Source organism: Equus asinus, chromosome 26 (genome assembly GCF_041296235.1).
Source record: "Equus asinus isolate D_3611 breed Donkey chromosome 26, EquAss-T2T_v2, whole genome shotgun sequence".
NCBI lineage: Eukaryota > Metazoa > Chordata > Mammalia > Perissodactyla > Equidae > Equus > Equus asinus.
The window spans coordinates 39,020,987-39,041,672 of record NC_091815.1 but is presented as its reverse complement, the minus strand read 5'-3'; the positions used below and the strand labels follow the sequence as shown (position 1 = coordinate 39,041,672).

The window sequence follows — 20,686 nt, the reverse complement described above, 5'->3', positions numbered from 1 at the left end:
TTCCTTCCCCAACTGGCGCTACCTCCAGCTCTGAGACACCCTCGAACCCAGCCCCCGCCCGCCCCCATTCCCTAATAAGAATGGCCACAGCTCCAAAGGAGAGAAAACGCCTCACTCAGAGAAGGGAAGTCAGCAAGTAAAAAGGACTCCATAAAAAGCTTAGCTCTCTGAAAAGTCCTATCAGTATGTCTGAACCTTAAAAGTACAGCCCTTCTACTTGCGGGTGTACACCCTAGAGAAACTCTCACAAGTGTGAACAAAAGGATAAGCACAAAAATGTGCAACAGTAGAGTTTGTAACGGTGAAAAACTGGAAACAGCTTAAATATCCATTACATGATGAATGGATAAGTGGATTGTGGCATATTCATACAGGGAAATACCATGCATCAGTGAAAGAAGATGAACCAGCGCTCCACATATCAACCTAGACAACCCCAAAGCATCATGTTGCTATTTGCAGATGAATGCAGGAAGTTTTAAAACACATAAAACAAGGGTCGTGTGTGGATAGATATTATAAACATATACAAACGTGCATGGGCATCACAAAGGGAGGGGGAACCCCGTGGTGACCCCTGGAGACGGGGTGGAAGGGATGCAACCAGGAAAGCTACATAGAACAATGTTATTTGTAATTTTTTTTTAAGCCTGGAGGTGGAAACCATGAGTTCACTATATTCATTATCTATTCTTTTTCATATTACATAATACAAAAACACTTTTGACCCACCAATTCCAGTTCCAGGGTTTTATTCTGAGGAAATAACTGGACAAGTGTTAAAATATTTATATAGAGAGATGTTTGTCTCCGCATTGTTTAAAAAACAGAAAAATAGGAAAAGCTTTACTGTCCAACAATAGGAGATTGGTTGGACCAATTACAGCATATCCATCAGACAGAATAACAGCAATCCCTAACAGATACTGAGCTCTGAGCACACGCCAGTCACTTTGCAAACAGCCCTGTGAGGCAGGGGCTGTTATTACCCCCATTTTACAGATGAGCAAAGCGAGGCTTACAGAGGGGATGTAACTGGTGGTCAGACTCCAGAGCTTGTGCTCTCAACTGCTGGACGACATTGTCCAGATGGGATCTGGCTGGTTCTCAATGTTCAGATGGCATGAGAGACACCTCAGAAAAGGAATGAGGCATTGATACATGCTGCAACATGGATGAACCTTGAAAACATTATGCTCGGTGAAAGGAGCCAGACATAAAAAAGGCACATATGGAATGATTCCATTTCTGTGAAATGTCCAGAATAGGTAAATCTGTAGAGACAGAAAGCAGATTTGGTGATTGCCAGGGGCCCCAGGGGGGTGGAGGGATGGGGGGTGACTGATAATGGATGTGAGGTTTCCTTTTTTGGATGAAGTTCTGAAACTAGAGAGTAGTGATGGCTGCAAACCATCTTGCACGTACATCATGTCATTGAATTGCACACTTTAAAATGGTTAAAATGGTCAATTTGACATTATGTGTATTTTACCACTAACAAAAAAAAAGAAAAAAATAAAGAATCACCTCGGGAATGGAGTGAAAATGTAGATTCCAAAGCTTAGCCTCCAAAGAGCCTGGATGAGTATTTAATAATCAGTCATTTTAGGACGTTGCTACCCAAAGTGTGGCCCGTGGACCAGTGACATCAAGCAGGATCGCATGGACACTTGATAGGAATGCGGAATCTCCAGCTCACCTAGACCGGTGACTGGAATGCTCCGGAACGTTTGAGAAGCATGCCTTAGAAGATGGCTTTGCAGGCGCTTCCTCAGACCACACCTTCACACTCTGGAGGGACATCGTGGGCTTGGTAACTCTGGGCTGGTGCATGGCTTCCGATTCAGCGGAAAAGCTTACTATAAAACAGTAAGTGCAGGACGATCATATTTCGAGAGGAAAGGGTTATCTATTTACATGTATATGTAAATTAAATTATGAGGGGAGGATGTGGAGAAAAGGGAACCCCTGTACACTGTTGGTAGGAATGTAAATTGGTGCAGCCACTATGGAAAATAGCATGAAGTTTCCTCAGAAAATTAAAAATAAGGGCCAGCCTGGTGGCACAGCAGTTAAGTTCGCACGTTCTGCTTCGGTGGCCTGGCATTTGCCAGTCTGGATCCCAGGTGTGAACATGGCACAGCATGGCACGCCATGCTGTGGTAGGCGTCCCACATATAAAAAAAAGTAGAGGAAGATGGGCATGGATGTTAGCTTAGGGCCAGTCTTCCTCAGCAAAAAGAGGAGGATTGGCAGCAGTTAGCTCAGGGCTAACCTTCCTCCAAAAAAAAAAAAAAAAAAGAAAGAAATTTGCCAAGATGGTAGATCATAAGCGTTCTCACAAAACACACACACACACACACACACACACACACACACACACACAAAGGGTTACTATGTGGGGTGATGGATGTGTTAATTAGCTTGATTGTGGTAATCATTTCACAATGTATACATATTCAAACCATCACATTGTACACCTTAAATACATACAATTTTTGTTTGTTAATCATACCTCAATAAAGCTTGAAGAAAAATGCTTATGGGGAAGTTGTCTCTCTGTTTTCATGTATTACTTGTGTGATAACAAAATGTATATAATAATGTAATAAGATATGTGTTACATATTATGTGGTAATTTATATACGTATACCTTTATGTCTCTCTATATACCTATGCATATGCACACATATATATCTCTATCTATCATCTATATCGTCTTTATCATCATCATGCTCAAAATTCTGAGGTGGATTCACACCTTAGTAGCCAGCCTCCAAGATGACCCACAGTGACCACCTCCCCTTTTGGGATTCACACTCTTTTGTAGGGGGAGAGAGGGTGAGGAAGATTGGCCCTGAGCTAACGTCTGTTGCCAGTCATCCTCTTTTTTTTCTCTCCCCAAAGCCCCAGTACATAGTTGTATATCCTAGTTGTAGGTCATTCTATGTAATTTTTCTATGTGGGACGCTGCCACAGCATGGCTTGATGAGCAGTGTGTAGGTCCGTGCCCAGGATCTGAACTGGCAAACCTCAGGCTGCCTAAGCAGACCACGTGAACTTAACCACTTGGCCACGGGACAGGCCCCAGATTCACACTCTTAGGTAGCGTCTTCCACACTGAAGAGGGCTGAGCTGTGTAATCAAAAGGATATTGCAAAAATGAGAGCATGTCCAAGGCTGGGTTATCAAAGACATTGTGGCTTCCACGTTGCTCTCTTGGGGATCATTCCTCTGGGGGAATTCAGCACCATGTCATGAAGTCATTAAAGCCACCATATGGAGAAGTCCACGTGGCAAGGAACTGAGGCCTCCTGCAAGCAGTCAGAGAGGAACTGAAGCTTCCTGCCAACAGTTTGACAGTCACATGACTGAGCCACCCTGGAACCAATCCTGTCTCCGCTAAGCCTTCAGAGGACTATGCCCCGATCGATCTGCATCTTGACTGCAAGTCAAGAGCAACCCCAAACCAGGACTGCCCAGCTAAGCTGCTCCTGAATTCCTGACCCGCAGGATCTGTGGGAGATGATAAATGTTTATGGTTAACTTAAGCCACTCTTGTTAATTGATATACACCTAGATTAAAATCCGACATCCTTACAATGGCCCCCCATTATTCCCCTGACCTCATTTGCTGACTATTCTCCCATCACTCACTCTGTTACGGTCCTGTTGGCCTCCTTGTTGGAAGCTGAACTTCCCACTCAAGTTCTTTCCTGTCGTTCTCTCTGCCAGGAAAGCTCTGCCCACAAGTATCTGCAGGGTGCCCTCTCTCACCTGGTTCAGGTCTTTGCTCAAATGTCACCTCCTTAGGGCGACCTTCCCTGATGCCCCGGCAGGAAGAGCCCACCGCCCTGAGCCATCTCCTTACTCTGCTCTGTGGCTTCATAGCCCCAGGACCAGCTACATACCAATTCATGGGTCCCAGAGCAAAAAGAGAATGCAGAGCTCCCTGTTCAAAAATTATTAAGAATTTCAAGATGGCGACAGCAGAGCATCAAACCAAGGGGGGACCCTGAGTGACTACACAGGTCACATGCTTATGAAGCTGGCATTGTGTGGCACCTACTCTGCCTGACATTATCTATACATCTTTGTTCACTTGTTCTTTGTCCGTTTCCCAGCTGGAACATGATTATGCTCTCGGAGGGCAGGGACCCTTGTTTTGTTAGGGGCTGAGTCTCCAACATCAAGGGCAGTGCCTAGCACATCACTGGGACTTGACAAAGATTTAATGAATCATTAAATGAATAACTACAACTAAAGTAGTCTGATCCTGAAGGAGAGAGAGCACCCTCAAAAGAGGGCTGTTGACCATGGAATGGGAGAAAATCCTCACAAATCACATATCTGATAAATGGTTTGTAATCCAGAATATATAAAGAATACTTAGAACTCAATAATAAAAAAGACAAACAACCCAATTAGAAAACAGACAAAGGGGGCTGGCCCTGTGGCCTAGTGGCTAAGTTTGGCACACTGTGCTTCAGCGGCCCAGATTCATGGGTTTGGATCCCAGGTGCAGAAGTACACCACTCATCAGCCATGGTATGGCAGTGACCCACTTATAAAATAGGAAGTTTGGCACACATGTTAGCTCAAGGCTGGTCTTCCTCAGCCAAAAAAAAAAAAAAAAAAAAGGACAAAGGATCTGAACAGGCATTTCTCCAAAGACAAATGGCCAATAAACACATGAAAAGATGCTCAATGTCATTAGTCATTAGGGAAATGCAAATCAAAACTACAATGAGATATCACCTTACACCAGTCAGAATGGCTATAATTAACAAGACAAAAAATAACAAGTGTTGGAGAGGAAGTGGAGAGAAGGGAACCCTCATACACTGCCCGGTAGGAGTGTAAACTGGTGCAGCCACTATGGAAAACAGTATGGAGATTTCTCAAAAAAATTAAAAATAGAAATACCTTATGACCTAGCTGTTGAAACCAGCAGAGAGTTAGCCATTGGTGATTAACTAGCTAGGAACAAAGGTTTTTTTCCTTTTTGCAATTACTGATTATAGCTTTCAGCTGTATAACACACTCATTGTTAACAGTGCTATTTAGGCAACGCCCTATCTGACTCCCATTAGGCTCCTACAGATAACATCTCCCCAGAGCCTGGGTCACCGTGGTAATGGGTGTGTGAGCTGTTTTTCAGGAATTAGAACTCCTTGTCCACTTCAGGCTGGTTGAGACCACCAACTCATCAACTGGGCCCACACAGATGTCCGATAGGCGATCTTTTGATGTCAAGAGGCTAAAAACTCCACCCTCAGATCACGCTAATGCCGCCATTTTGTGAACTTGGGTCCTATGAGGAGGCATGAAGTCTGACTACGCTTGCACAAATCATCAATTACCTCACCTCCAATCACCTCTCTCCTCATTTCAGACCACCTTGCCCCATCCCATAAATATCCTTGAGTCCCTGTTTTCAGGGAAGCAAATTTGAGGCTCATGCTCTCACTTCCTCATGTGGCTGCCTTGTGATTAAACTCTCTCTCTGCTGCAATCTTGTCATCTTGGTGTTTGGCTTTCTGGGAGGTGGGCAAAAATGAACCTGGTTTGGTAACACTATCCGACTGCTAAATATTTATCCAAAGAACTTGAAATCAACAATTCTAAGAGATTTATGCACCCCTATGTTCACTGCAGCATTATTCACAATAGCCAAGATGTGGAAGCGAACAAGTGCCCACTGACTGATGACTGGATAAAGAATATATGGTATACATATACACAATGGATACTACTCAGCCATAAAAAAAGACAAAATCACCCCATTTGCAGCAACATGGATGGACCTTGAGGGTATTATGCTAAGTGAAACAAGCCAGATAGAGAAAGACAATCTCTGTATGACTCCACTCATATGTGGAAGGTAAACAAACATGTGGATGAAAAAAACAGCTTAGTGGTTACCAGAGGGGAAAGGGGTTGGAGGGTGGGCAAAAGGGGTGAAGGGGCACGTTTACATAGTGACTGACAAATAAGAACGTGCAACTGAAATTTCACGATGTTATAAACTCTTATGACCACAATAAAAAAACAAAAAACAAAAAACCACAATGAGATGCCACTTCACATCCGCTAGGATAGCTGTAACCAAAAAGGCAGACAGCGCCAAGCCCTGTTGAGGATGTTGAGAAATTGGAAGCCTTGTGCATTGCTGATGGGATGTAAAATGGTGCGGGCTCTGTGGAAAACCCCTAGTAGTTCCTCAAGATGTTACCATGTGACCCGGCAATTCTATGCCTAGGTATCTACCCAACAGAAATAAAAACATATCTTCACACCAGAAGTTGTACATGAATGTTTATCACAGCATTATCCATAAAAGCCAAAAGGTGGAGCTAACTCCCGAATCCATCAACTGATAAATGGAAAAACAAAACGTGGAAAGGAAATTCTGACACATGCTACAACATGGATGAACCTTGAAAACATTTTCCTAAGTGAAAGAAGCCAGACACAAAAAAGACAAATGTTGTATGATTCCATTTACATGAGGTATCGGCAGTAGTCAAATTCATAGAGACAGAAAGTAGAATGGTGGTTGCTAGGAGCCGGGGGAGGGGAGAATGGAGAGTTACTGGTTAACGGGCACAAAGTTTCTGTCTGGGATAATGAAAAAGTTCTGGAGATGCATGGTGGTGATGGTTGAATAACAATGTGAATGTACTTAATACCACTGAATTGTACCCTTAAAAGTGGCTAAAAGGGTAAAACGGATGTTATGTATATTTTACCACAATTTAAAAAATCTAGAGCAAATTCAAATTTAATGGTGAAATATTGAAAGCTTTTCCTTTGAAGTCAGGAACCAGACAGGGGTGCCCCCTCCCACTGCATTCAGCACTGTTCTGAAGACATAGGCAGTGTAGTGAAGCAAGACAAAGAAATAAAAGGTATAAGAATGAAAAAGAATGAAACAAAACCATAATTAGTCACAGATGTGATTATGTGCCTAGAAGATCCAAAAGAAGCTCCTGATAAAATATCAGAATTAATGAAAGAATTTAGCAAGGTTGCTGGATACAAAATCAATATACGACATCAATTGTGTTTCTTTTTACCTGTGAGTCGGGAGTCCCCAAGACCCCCCCACCTTTGGAAATTCACTAGGACTTATAGGACTCAGTGGAGAGTTGTACTCATGGCTAAGCTTAGTTACAGCAATGGGGGATCATAAGGGGAAAAGTCACAGGCAGAGACTGGAGGAACCATGCACAGGTTTCCTTATGGTCACTCCTTCCCTTGAGGATCACAGAGCTCACTTTTCCCCCAGAAACAAAAATGCAGCAACAAGTGTGTGATGTTTTTGTCCAAGGGGGCCCAGTAGAGACTCAGTGCCCAAGGCTTTTACTGGCAACCAATCACGTAGACACCCTCTGCCTAGCACGTACCAAAATTTCAGATTCTCAGAAGGAAAGCAGACATTCAACGTAAACTACACAGTTTGCACACACAACCCAGGCACAGTGAGCCACTTGGAACACTGACAGCCAAGTCCCCTGATACCAACCAAAGGCCAACCTCCAAAGCACAATGGCGGACCCAGGTCTGCTATGTTGACCGTCTGCTGTATAATGGTCCACAAAGTTCTAAAATAAAAATTTAAACATATGTGGCTTACAATAGCATTTATAAATATCCAGCACCAAGGAATAAATCTAACAAAAGATGTGCAAGACCTCTTTAAGAAAAATCTGTCAAACCTTATTGAAAGATCTTAAAGAAGATCTAAATGAAACGGGAGATATATAATATGTTCATGGGTTGGAAGTAAGAAGGGAGAGGATGGGATGGAAGATTTAAAGAGAATGAAAAATGTTTGGGCCATTTTCTTCCCATCTTCCTTTGCTTTCCTACTGTGGAGGTGGGAAGGGTGGGAACACAGAGGTGACAGGTAGCAGAGATGGCCAGCTCAAAAGATTTACATATTTGCTCAATATAACCAATCTCAACCAAATTGGCCTTTGTCACTGTCTCCTTACAGCCTTGCTTCCTCCAGAGATTGAAACCTCTTGAGGACTCAACTGTGCATTCTTAGCTGCCAGATGGATGGATGGATGGATGGATGGATGGATGCAGAAAGGAGAGAGAGAGTGAGACCGAGAGAGACGTGTGTGTGTGTGTGTGTGTAGTTGGATGGATGGTATGGTAAAAGAAAAAGTGACCTCCAAAGAAATACATATTTTCTGATCCCTGGAATCTGTGAATATTAATTTATATGGCAAAAGATGTGATTAATGTAAGCGTCTTGAGGGGAGGACCTTATCCTGGATTATCCCAGTGAGGTCTAAAATGCTGCCGTCACATGTACTTTATGGGAGAGAGGCAGAAGACAATTAGACTCGGAGACCTGCACAGAGGAGAAGGAGGAGAGATTGGAAGAATGCTGGCAGCCGTAGGCCATGGAACGCCCTAAGCCAAGAAATGCTGGCAGCCCCTAGAAGCCAGAAGAGGCAAGGAACAGATTGTCCCGAGGGAGCACAGCCCTGCCACCACGTGAAACTGATGTTGAAATCCTGGCCACCAGAATTGTAAGGGAACATTTGTTGTTTTAAGCCACCAGGTTTTGGGGATTTTTGTTACAGCAGCTGCAGGAAGCTTATACAGATGGTTAATTAAGTGGATTGGATGACTGGGAAAGTGGATGGTTGAACTGGTGGTTGGATTGTAGAACAATTGGGAAGAAGGGATGGATGGAACAGATTAAAGAATGAAAGAACATATGAGTGGATGAATGGATAGTTGAAATGGATGCACGGACCTTTGGAGAGCTGGAAGAATACAAGAACAAATGATGAGTGGATAGATAGGCAGGTGGGTGGACGGCTGGATAAATAACTAGCTGCATGAATGCATAAAGGCAAGAACATACGCACACATGAACAGGGTGGGTGGAAGGTTGGATGCGTGGATATGTGGATGGGTATTTGAGGAGGTAGCATTGCACATTGGAAAAAGCCAAATTTTAGGATCTGACAGCCCTGGGTTCTGACCCCAGCTCCTCCACTCAGGAGCTGAGTGACGCTAGGCAAGTCTGGTAGCCAAGATGAATCTCCCTTCAAGAAAGAACTTGATCAGCTGTGAGGAGCGCATTTGACAGCGCACAGCTGCAGTACCTGCGACTAATATATTTTTTTGGAGTGAGGTCATGTTCTTTTCGGGCAGCCCCCCACCCATGACTAAGCATCGGGAGTGGGTACCAGAGCCTGGCCATTTCCACCTAACGTTGGACTCCTCTCATGGCAATCTTTTTCTTTTTAATTGAGATAAAATTCACAGAATTCAGAATTCCCCACTTTAACCATTTTAGGTATATAATTCAGTGGCATTTAGTGCAATCACACTGTTGTGCAACCTTCACCTCTATCCAGTTCCAAAACATTTTCATCACCCCCAAAAGATGTGATTAAGCAATCACGCCCCATTTGCCCCTCCCTCCAGCCCCTGGCAACCACCAACCGACTTTCTGTTTCTAGGGATTTGTTGACGCAAAATCTTCGCACTTTATCTCCCCCACGGGACTGACTGAGTTTTTCTCAGCACTGCACAGTCTGAAGCTCTTCCGACCCACGCCTTCCTTCCCCCTCTCCCTTCACAGGGGGCAGACCGGCCTCCCTGCCTATTCCTGTTCGCTCTCCCCTTATATTTCACTGGCATCACCCCCCAATAAATCCCCTGCATTGTTAACGCCAGCACAGCCTTTGCTTCTTGGAGGACCCATCCTTAGCAAGACTCCTTCTCCGAGCCCCAGCTATCTACTCTATGAAGCAGCGCGACTTCTCAGGGCTCTGGGAGGCTCCACAGAAATACAGAACGTAATCCGGAGGACCCAGCAACATTAATACCTAACTTTAGCATTTACTACATGCCAGGCACTGTTTTGAGTCCTTGCATGGATCACTCTTTTTTTTTTTTTAAAGTTTTTTTTTTTTTTAAAGATTTTATTTTTTCCTTTTTCTCCCCAAAGCCCCCCAGTACATAGTTGTATATTCTTCGTTGTGGGTCCTTCTAGTTGTGGCATGTGGGACGCTGCCTCAGCGTGGTCTGACGAGCAGTGCCATGTCCACGCCCAGGATTCGAACCAACGAAACACTGGGCCGCTTGCAGCGGAGCGCGCGAACTTAACCACTCAGCCACGGGGCCAGCCCCTTGCATGGATCACTCTTGAACCCCTGCAACCGCGTGAATGAGGCACTGTTATCATCCTTGCTTTTACAGAGGAGAAAATAGAGATGCCCGCGTCCCTTGCCTGGGCAGGTTCCTCTCTCTGGGAAAAACGGTCCCCACCAACCAGAAGCGGTTTTCTAAACATGAAAGTGCAGTATCATCTCACCAAGAGGAAGACCATGGCCTCTTCCCCTTGGCCGAACCAAGCTGTCAGCCCCAGCTTCTGGAAGGATCCAGAAGAGTCCGGGCCCCCAACCTGTGAGTGGACAGTGGGAGGGGCCCAATTCCCAAATTGAAAGTAGCCCACCAGGCTGGAGCCTCCACTTCCCCTGGTCCCCTCAGGGATGTCCTGAGGTTGTCACACGGCCACCATTGGGACACCAGTAAACCTAGCCTTTTTGCCAAAGCAGGGAGGTGGGTACTGAGGCCCAGAGTGGGGAGGATCCTTGTCTAGGGCCATGTGGGGATTAGCATCTTTGTTTCTTTTTGAGAGAGGAGTAGGAGTCAAGCAGATGCAGGCAGGGTTGAGGCGAGGTGGGGGACACACTGTTACTGGCAGGAGCAGCAGGTAGCATCCAGCCCTCCCTCCCCTGGGCTCCTTCATGGCCCTGTGTCATGTCCACTAGAGCACTCATCACCTGCACACGGGGAGCCCCCTGAGGGCAGGGGCTGGTCGGATTCATGCCTGTGAGCCTGGGGACCTCGGGGAAAGGTTTCCTGAATGAATGAAGAAAGGAAAGAGTCAGGAGGAAGATGCTGAGCCACTGGCTGAAACAGCAGCCACTGAAACCAAGAGGAGGGGACAGAGAGGAGAGGCATTTGGGGCCGGGGTGGGGGTAGGGGGTGTTTCTCTCCACCAGGGCACTTTTCGTCTGCTTGTTTACTGGTGTATCTCCAGTGTCTAGAACAGTGCCTGGCACACAATGGGTCCTTAGTCCATATTTGCTGAATGGCCAAAAGCAAAGAGGAAAAGCAAAACCAGGAGCTCTGGTCCCCCCACCCCTCCTGCAGCCAGCAGCTAAACTACACCCCTTGGAAAGAAACAGCCTCGTATTGAGCAATAAGCGCATGTGAGGCACACGTCACAGGCCAGCAGTGCTTTTTTTCCCCACTTGATTCCTGACACAAACCCCTAGAGAAAGGTAGTGCCCACAACAGCCACGTCTTAGAAATTCACGTGCTGACGCGGCTCCGAGCACTTTGCATGGACTGGCTCATTGCATCCACACCACAGCCCTCTGAGGGAGTTCCTCTCATTGTCCCCATTTCACAGATGCCAAAACCGAGGAGCAGAGAGAGGAGGGGCCTTGCCCCGGGTCATACCGCCAGCAGGAGGTGATACAAACCCAGGCAGTCTGGTTCCAGAGACTGGGCACTCCATTGCACAGACGGAAGCTGAAGCCCTCTGCCCACGGGCACTGTGGGAGGCAGAATAACAGCCCTCCAAAGATGTGCACGTCCCAATCTCCAGGACCTGTGATGATGGCACCTTGCAAGGCAAAAGGGACTTTGCAATGTGATTAAATTAAGGACCCTGGATTACCTGGGTGAGCCCAATATAATCATAGGATCCTTCTACGTGAAAGAGGTGGTCACCATCAGAGTCAGGGAAGGGGGTGTGGTGACAGAAGCAGAGCTGCAGTGATGCACTCTGCGGATGGAGGAAGGGGCCACGAGCCAAGGGATGCAGGCGCCTCCAGAAGCTGGAAAAGGCACAGGCATGGATCCTCCCCTGGAGCCTCCAGAAGGAGCACCTCGATTCAGCCCGCAAGACCCATCTTGAACTTCTGACCTCCAGGCCTGGAAGCTAATAAATGTGTGTTGTTTTTTCTGTTTGTTTGTTTGTTTTTGAGGAAGATTAGCCCTGAGCTAACTACTGCCAGTCCTCCTCCTTTTGCTGAGGAAGACTGGCCCAGAGCTAACATCCATGCCCATCGTTCTCCACTATAAAGTGGACGCCTACCACAGCATGGCTTTTGCCAAGTGGTGGCATGTCCGTACGTGGGATCCGACCTGGCGAACCCCAGGCCACTGAGAAGTGGAATGTACGCACTTAACCGCTGCGCCACTGGGCCGGCCCCTAAATGTGTGTTGTTATAAGCCACTTAGTTTGTGGCACTCTGTTACAGCAGCCACAAGACACTCATATAGGGCCCTTAAGTGGCAGAGACATGATTTGAATCCAAATCTCACTGAGCTGAAAGCTCTGGATCTTCTGGGACATAATCTCTTAGACGTGTGAGGTTTGGAATTACTCCAGACTTTTGTTCCTCAGGGTCACTGGGCTGTGTGTGTGAATGTGTGAGTGTGAGGCATACAGAGGTGAGGGAAGAAATCAGGAATTTTACTTCTACAAGGATTAGGGAATCTGGTCCACAAAGACGCCAATGACGCCTAAGGGTTGTCCTGAGAATTAATGAATTAACCCATGTGGAGTTACAAGTTGGGGCAGTGCCGGGCACTAAAGACGTGTCAATGGGAGGCCAGCCTGGTGGCGTAGCGGTTAAGTCTGTGCGCTCTGCTTCAGTGGTCCGGGGTTTGCCAGTTTGGATCCCAGGCACAGACCTACGCACTGCTTATCAAGCCATGCTGTGGCAGGCATCCCACATATAAAGTAGAGGAAGATGGGCACAGATGTTAGCTCTGGGCTGACCTTCCTCAGCAAAAAGAGAAAGATTGGCGGCGGATGTTAGCTCGGGGCTAATCTTCTTCAAAACAAAAAACTGAGATGTGTCAATGGTTGTTATCGTTACATCTCTTTCCTGTCTACATATCATCAGTGCCAGCTCCTGTTCAAGAACCTTGCATGGCTCCCCACTACCCTCAGGATGATGTTCAAGACCTTTATGGCAATTGAGAGCTTTGGGTCCTGGCTCATTTCTCCTAGTGGGTCCTGCACTCTGAAACCAGGCAGATAAGGCCCTCCACCCTCAGGGACCACCTGGACTCTTCTGAGAAAGCCTTCCTGCGGTTGCACACCCGCGTACATCCTCTTTCTAAGTGTGGCTTGTGAGATTTGCCTGACCTTCCCCCACAACCAAGCACACACTGGCCACCAGTACTAGTTAGTCACTTCCTCTTCTGGGGGCCACCACCCCCTGTGCTACCTCCATTATAACACCTTGTATTTGAGTTGTCAGGCTCCCGTGTGTCTTTCTTCCAGCCTGGGAACCCACTGAGGGCAGGGGTGAGATCTCATTCTTGACTGATCTCTGGGCCTCTGGCCTCCAGGAATGTTCTAGTGTCTGTCCATCTCTTTCTCTCCCACTTTCTCATCTTTATTCTTTTTTTTTTTTGAGGAAGATTAGCCCTGAGCTAACTACTGCCAGTCCTCCTCTTTTTGCTGAGGAAGCCTGGCCCTGAGCTAACATCCGTGCCCATCTTCCTCTACTTTATATGTGGGCCACCTACCACAGCATGGCTTGCCAAGCGGTGCCATGTCCACACCCAGGATCCGAACCGGCGAACCCCAGGAATCCCGGGCCACTGAGAAGTGGAACGTGCGAACTTAACCACTGCGCCACCAGGCCGGCCCTCTTATCTTTACTCTTAAGGAAGCTCGGAGATCTAAAGTCCTAGTTGCTGGGGTAGTGGAAATCCTGCAGCACATAGAAGGAGAAAACCGGGACTCAGACTCTGGAGACCTAAAAGAGGTGGGGCCGATGGAATATTATTCAGCCATAAAAAGGAATGAAGTCCTGACGCATGCTACAACATAGATGAACCTCAAAAACACGATGCTCAGTGAGAGAAGCCAGACATAAAAGGCCACAGAATGTATGATTCCATTTATATGAAACTTCCAGAACAGACAAATCCATAGAGACAGGAAGCAGATCGGTGGTTTTCAGGGGCTGGGGGCCTGGATTCCTGGGTCTGAGGGAGGAGGGGCTGGGGGCCTGGACTCCTGGGTCTGAGGGAGGAGGGGCTGGAGGCCTGGATTCCTGGGTCCTGGGGAAGCAGGAGGAGGAGGCTGGGGTCCAAACACCTGAGTCCCAAACGGGCAGAAAGCCAGAAAGCTGCGGGCTGCTCTGTGGGAGAAAAGACAATGTTCAGGGTAGAGGAAGTAGCCTCTTTCAGGGGGCGGCTGTTCAGATGGAGATGTCATCACCAAGGTCTCCCTCCCCACCCACGCCCGCCCACTTGGCTGGAGGGGGGCCTCCACTGGTTGCTGGCCTGGTTGAGAGGAAGGGAGAGGGGAAGACAAGTTGGGGGAGGAGGTGGGGCCCCACACCCAGGAGCTTAAGGACAGAAACTGTACCCAGAAAGGAAGATGACTGTGGGCCTGGGTTCTCAGTCCTAAGGAGGTAAGTGTTGGGGGGTTGGACCCCAGAGGCTAGAAAGGAATGCATGTGTTCTAGAAGGGACTGGGGGCCTGGACTCCTGGGTCCTCAAGGAGGAAGGGTGGCGACAGCTGGCGGCTCTGATTTCTGGGTCCTGGGGAAGATGAAGGCTGGCAGTTTGGATGTCAAATTTACAAAGCTGGAGGAAGTTGGGGGCCCCAAAGCTAAGATGCTCCCTGCTAGGTTCTGAGGAGACCGGAAGTGATGGTTCAGGGGTGAGGTTCGGGAGAAAGTGGCAGTCTGACTCTTGGCCTGACCCTATCCCGGCAGGCGCCCCAGCGTGGACTTTGGCTCTGCTGGAACTTGATGACACCCGCTGAGCCCCACCCCGTGTCCCAGCCCTTCTTCCCTGAGCCTCTCACACACAGCCCCAGTCTCAGGACTGAGAGCACTGAGGGAGCTGGGACAGGTGAGCACCCGGGGGGAGCCCAGAGGCTGGCAGTGGAGGGAGGAGCCGGGAGACACTCAGAAGCTGGGTGGGGGGCCGGCAGCTAGGAGAAACTGGGAGATCTGGATTGAAGGACTGTTGAGAGATAGGGAAAGTGCCCCAGGCGGAGAGAGGTAGGGAAAGCGTCCCAGGCTGAGCTGGCCCATCAGACTGGGCCCGCCCATTGCTTCTGCCTGGGAGCCAATGGGGGGCCTCAGAGGCCACGATCTGATACACCTGGACCCTTAACTGCTTCCTCACCTGAGAGAGAGAGATTGATTGATTGATTCTTGGTCCCAGTCCCTGCCCCTCTCTTTCCCCCGCAGAGCTAGGCATGTGGGGCTACTTGTCCCTGCTGCCTGTCTTCTTGGCCTTCTGGGCTGTCTCTGGCGTCTGGACTGTGTAAGTGTTAGAGGCAGGATGGATGCCTGGGTCCCAGGGAGGAGGGGCTGGGGTGTCTGGACCCCTGGGTCTGAGGAAGGAGGGGCTGGGGGCCTGGACTCCCGGGTCTGAGGGAGGAGGAGCTGGGGGCCTGGACTCCTGGATCTGAGGGAGGAGGGACTGGGGCCTGGACCCCTGGGTCTGAGGGAGGAGGGGCTGGGGGCCTGGACTCCCGGGTCTGAGGGAGGAGGGGCTGGGGGCCTGGACTCCCAGGTCTGAGGGAGGAGGGGGCTGGGGGTCTGGACTCCTGGGTCTGAGGGAGGAGGGGCTGGGGGCCTGGACTCCTGAGTCTGAGCGACAGGGAGCTAGAAGTCCGGGTTTGCGTGAATATCAGAAAGAAAATTTGTCTCTGAAAGCCCTCTACTCGTTTGGTGTCTCCCCCGACTTCAGTTTTGCGCTTGCAGTGGTCAACAAGGCTGTGAACCTCACTGAAGGCTTCCCCTATATCAGGTAGTTATGGTGCTGTTGGGGTCCAGAGGGAGGGAAGGGGGGTGCCCTGGGTCTGATGACCCACAGGATGATCCTTTACCTTCCCCAGTCTCTGTGGATCTTACCCGCCTCAGAGCTGCATCTTCAGCCAGGTGCTCAACATGGGAGCTGCTATGGGTAAATACTCCCCAGCACTTTCCACTCAGTGTGAGCCCCTCCCAGCCAAGGGGACCCCAGCTCCCATCAGACCCAGGAGTCGAGACCCCCAGCTCCCACCTCCCCCAGACCCGGGAGTTTGGCCGCCACCCCTGGACCGCCAGTCTCTCCCCACCCCACCACCCTCGCCACCACCCTCCCCCTACCCAGGGGGCGGGGCCCGGGTCTCCGGCCCACTTCCCTCTCCTCCCAGCCGCCTGGATCTGCATTCTCCGTTACCACCAGCTCCGGGACTTGGGGGTCGGAAAGCGGCTTAACCGACTGATCCTGTGCTCGGGAATCCTCTGTGCCCTGGGCACCTCCGTAGTGGGGAATTTCCAGGTGAGACGGCTCGTGGAGCCCGCTCCGGATGGAGAGCCAGACTCTGGGACTACAACTCCCAGCATCCCCCCGGGGCCTCAAGCTTCTTGTTTCGGGGGCTCGTCCCCGCACGGCATCCTGAGACTTGTATTTCTCGTGTGGCTCTCGTGCCGAGGAGAGCGTGAGTTCTTCTTTATAATTATTTCGCTAGGAGGTAGGGATAATTTGCTGCCATCCTCCACTCCCTTTAATGATGAAATTACTCAGGTTCACTCATTCTTAACGTTTGCCCCATTGATTGAACATTCACTCCGTACAAGGCACTAGACCTTACAATGCCTACATTATTTTCATCCCTCTCCGCAAGAACTCTAGGTAGGTCTAGAGAGATTTTTTTTCTATCAGTGGTCCGTGGTGATCAGAAATGAACCCAGATTCGTAGACTCTTGAACCCACATCTGTAACCATGAAGCTCAGTAGATATTTGCAGAATAACTGAATGCACAAACAGTAGAAGAAATCTTACTGATCTTTTTGGTTATAATTTTATTTATTTTAAAAATCCCCCATCCCATTTGCACAGCAGTTCATGCACTCATTCATTTAGTCCTGTGTTCCTCGACCTTTCTTTTTCTTTAATTATTATATCGCTCCCCTAAGGAGCCTTATTTAGACATTTTCCCCTAATCATTCCTTCCCCTCCAAGAAATTTGTAATATTTAAAAAATGTACCATAATATATAATATAATATATAATATATCACAAACCATTGTATTATGTAAGAACTTCTCGCCCCTCAAAAACCAATTTTTACCCCCTTGGTGGCAATATTTGCTCCATTCACTCCGGTTGAGAGTAAAAGCTTTAGTCCACTAATATTTACTGAGCATCTGCTATGTGGCAGGCACTGCCTTAGGGACTGAGGCGCCCCCGCAGTGAACAGATTTAAATATCTGCCCTGGGGGAGCTGACAATAGCCCAATGCATCTAGGCAATAAGCGGATCACTCGGAGTGGCCCTTTTCAATCCCATTGAAACGGGTTGGTGGAGGGTCCCTCCCCCCATCGTGGCCATTGCCCGCCCACAGGTCTTCGCCTCAACTCTCCTTCCTCCTCCTCCCAGCAAAAGAACCAGCAGCCCACGCACCTGACCGGGGCCTTCTTCGCCTTCTTCGTGGGCAGCCTCTACTTCTGGCTGCAGCTCCTTGTCTCCTGGCGAATGAGGACCCTGCCCCAGCCTGGGGCCCCCTGGATCAGGCCGCTCCGCCTGGGCCTCTGCAGCGTCTGCACCATCCTCATGGTGGCCAGTATCCTTACTGGGGCAGCGGGCAGGGGTTGGGGGCGGCTCTTCACTGGGGTGGGTCTGCTGTGTGCTATCGCGGATGCGTCTTCCTTTCTGGGCCTCAGTCTCTGCGCCACACGACAGGATTATAGTATAGCAGTGGAGAGTGCCGGCGCAGCGTGCGTTCGAATCCCACCTCCTCCACGTTCCAGCTAGGGGGAGCGCTGCTGGTTTTTTAACTTCTTGGTCCCTCAAGATTCCTCATCCATCACATGTGGATAATAACAGGACCGATCCTAGAGTTGTAAGAAATGAGAGACAGGGTACCTATGAGGTGCTTGGATCAATGCCTGGCATATAGTGAGTGACCAGTAAATATTGGGAGAATGACAAACCAATGACAGCAGTCCTTTTGGGGCACCCGCTCTGTGCCAGTCATCATGGTGGGTAAGACTGGAAATGAGGTTCAGACAGGGGAAGTCTCTTGGCCAAGACCCATCGTCAAGTTCAATGGCGGAGCTGGTGGTGGGCTGCTGGTGGCTGGTGCAGGCTCTCAAGAGAGAGCAGTCTGTATCTCTTCCCAACTGCACATTGGATGATGTCATGTCAGTAGCTTGCAATGGCCAAGCTGGGAGTATTTACACCACAGGCATTGGCAAATGCTGCAGATCAGAGCTGGTGGTTAAACATTTAGCAGCACACCACTGGGTGGAGTCTTGATTCTAACCAGCTTCTGAGTGGCCCCCAAACCCAGACACTTTCCACTAGCATGACACACCTCTGGATGAGTCAAATCACTCTTTGAGCCTCAGTCAGTTTCCCTATCTGTAAAGTGGAGTTGTTTTGATCATAATAATGATTATTTCTGATAAGTAGAGTGTTCTGAGACGAGGGGCTGCAAACTCAGCCTTGGGGACCACTCTCCTCTGTAGGGAGGTTGGAAGGGGGGCCAAGAGGTTGCTTGGCATTCAGAAGAGGCCAGAGCGAAACCAGCTGAGGTCCTCTGCTGGCCTCATTAACTGGATCCGTTTATTTGGAATTTTCCAAGCAAAATGGACATGGTGATCCCATTTCCCAGACCAGCAAACTGAATCCCATGAAGTAGATGGAAAGGGCTGGCCCCTCAGCTCCGCCTTTAGCTACTCCAGCTATGAACCGGCATATCTCCTCTGCCAGGGAGGGGCCTGTTGGTGATAAGATCCAGCATAATCACTTTGGCTTCAGGGTCCTCATTCTGTGGGGCTCAGATATCCCTTGGCTGTGGGGAGGGGGGATGGGACCATAAAGATGGCCAGCTGAGTGTGATTAGGGCTGGACAGTCTGCAAAGATGGGTCTGATACCTGGCAGATTCTGAGCTGGTCTTGCAGAACCAACTGCCTTTGGCCTTGGTTGAGAGGTTGGAGGACAATGCAAGTGTGTGCAGAAGGTGGAAAAACCAGCTTGGGGCAGAAAGTGAGGCTGCTGGGAGAGCCAGAGATGAGGATCTCCAGGTTAAAGTGAGGGGTTAAAGCCTTGGGCTTCTGCCTGGAGACAATAGGGAGCCATGGAAAGCTTCTGAGCAGGGGAGGAACAAGGCCAGTTCTGGGGGCAAGTGCCTTGTGCTTGGGGGCTCACATCTTTCCTTTGCTCTGAGATCCATGGGGCCAGGGGTGGTGTTGGCCTTACTCACTATCTAAGAATTCTTGAATAAATAATGTCTAATCTGATTTAGGAGGGGAGCTTGCTTGGCTGAAAGGAGGAAGTATGCTCCAGAGAGAAGGGTTCCAGAAAACAGCAAACAGCTCTGCTAGGCTGGAGCTTGGAGGATGTGGGGGCTGGTGGGGTAGAGAAACGTTTTAAGGAGCCAGGACTGGGGAGCCAGAGAAGGGACAGGGCAGACCAGTAGAGAGAGGTGTGAGGCCAGAAAAAGATGGGCAAGGCAGCTAGGACCGGACTCGGGGTAACCAGCTGGCCTTGGGGGATGGGGAGGAGTGGGGGTGAGGGCGATTCCCAAGGGTCCACTTGGGCCTGTGAGCCGATGGTGGTGTTGTCATAGAGGTGGGGCACCACCCAGAAAGAGGAAGATTTTAGGGGGAAGATTAGATTCTGTTTGGGCTTGAGCAGGAGGGGCCTGCTCAGGAGCAAGTTGCAAACAGCCTGAGGATGGTGGTGGTGGGTGGGGTGGGGGTATCTTGAGGAAACCCTGCCTACTTGGAGGTAGAAGCAGTGATGGCTGGTTGTCTGGCCGGGTAAGTGGGGCAATGGAGGGGTCTTTGTGGGGTGAGGACAGGCCGCGGGAGGATGAGAATCCTGTTTGGGGACACTGGGAGTGCAAAAGGGAAAACATTTGGGAAACAGCTTGAGATGGAGACAGCAAGCGGAGGACAGCCCTCTGAGGGTCCAGGAGCCGCCGAGGAGGGTGGCCAGCCAGAGGGGTCATTGCAGCCAGGGCAGGGTGAGCATGTCACGAGAGAGTACCCAGAGATGGCCTCAGCCTGCCCACGGTCACACAGCAATCTGGCTGGGCTCCTGGGTCCTTCCCATGGTGGTGTGCCCTTGACCCTGGTGTGAAGTGGTCGTCCTCCACTCCTGGCCGCTGCGCTCCGCCTCGGCTGCCTGTGAATGGGCTGTGGCCATGCTGCTCTTCGCGCTCTTCGGCCTGTTGGCTGTCGACTTTTCTGGACTGGAAGGCTGCACCTTGTGTCTCCAGCCGGGCCCCAGCCTCAGCCCCCCGCCGGCGTCCCCCATGTCCCTGCAGGTCCAGCTGTCGCAGGCGCTCTGACCCCGGCCTGCCCCTCACGGGTGGAGGAAGAAAGCAGCCAATTCCTGGGCCTCTCCACGCCCCCAAGATGAACCGCGGGGGATGTGCCATCTATTCTCTGCCTGGAACCCAGTGGGTGCATGTGTGCCTCAGGCTGTCCACAACTGGTCCGTGCCAGCATCCTTGCGACTCCTGTCCTTGCCATGAGTCCCTGCCATCTGGCCCCGCCCCTGCAATCAGGGCCACCCAGGAAGCGAGAGGCCAAGGCCAGCCAGCCGTCCCTGATCAAGGCTATTTATTATTATTATTAATTTTTGTTTGC

General features: G+C 49.6%; 1 protein-coding gene across 3 annotated transcripts; it reads left to right on the top strand.

Moving 5' to 3' along the window:
- The first annotated feature begins 14,356 nt into the window (after nt 1-14,356).
- Nucleotides 14,357-20,643, top strand: TMEM150B (transmembrane protein 150B). 3 transcript variants are annotated; one of them, XM_014856671.3, is made up of 8 exons: nt 14,357-14,492; nt 14,799-14,937; nt 15,282-15,357; nt 15,787-15,846; nt 15,935-16,002; nt 16,235-16,362; nt 17,465-17,648; nt 20,177-20,643. In XM_014856671.3, the coding sequence occupies exons 2-8, from the start codon at nt 14,835-14,837 to the stop codon at nt 20,383-20,385; spliced, it is 828 nt and encodes a 275-aa protein (XP_014712157.3). In that variant the 5' UTR covers nt 14,357-14,492; nt 14,799-14,834; the 3' UTR covers nt 20,386-20,643. The 3 variants fall into 3 exon arrangements, with proteins under 3 accessions (XP_014712157.3, XP_044615670.1, XP_014712158.1); XM_014856672.3 differs by having other exon boundaries at nt 14,411-14,492; nt 15,256-15,357; XM_044759735.2 differs by lacking the exon at nt 14,799-14,937 and having other exon boundaries at nt 14,360-14,492.
- Nucleotides 20,644-20,686: the final 43 nt, after the last annotated feature.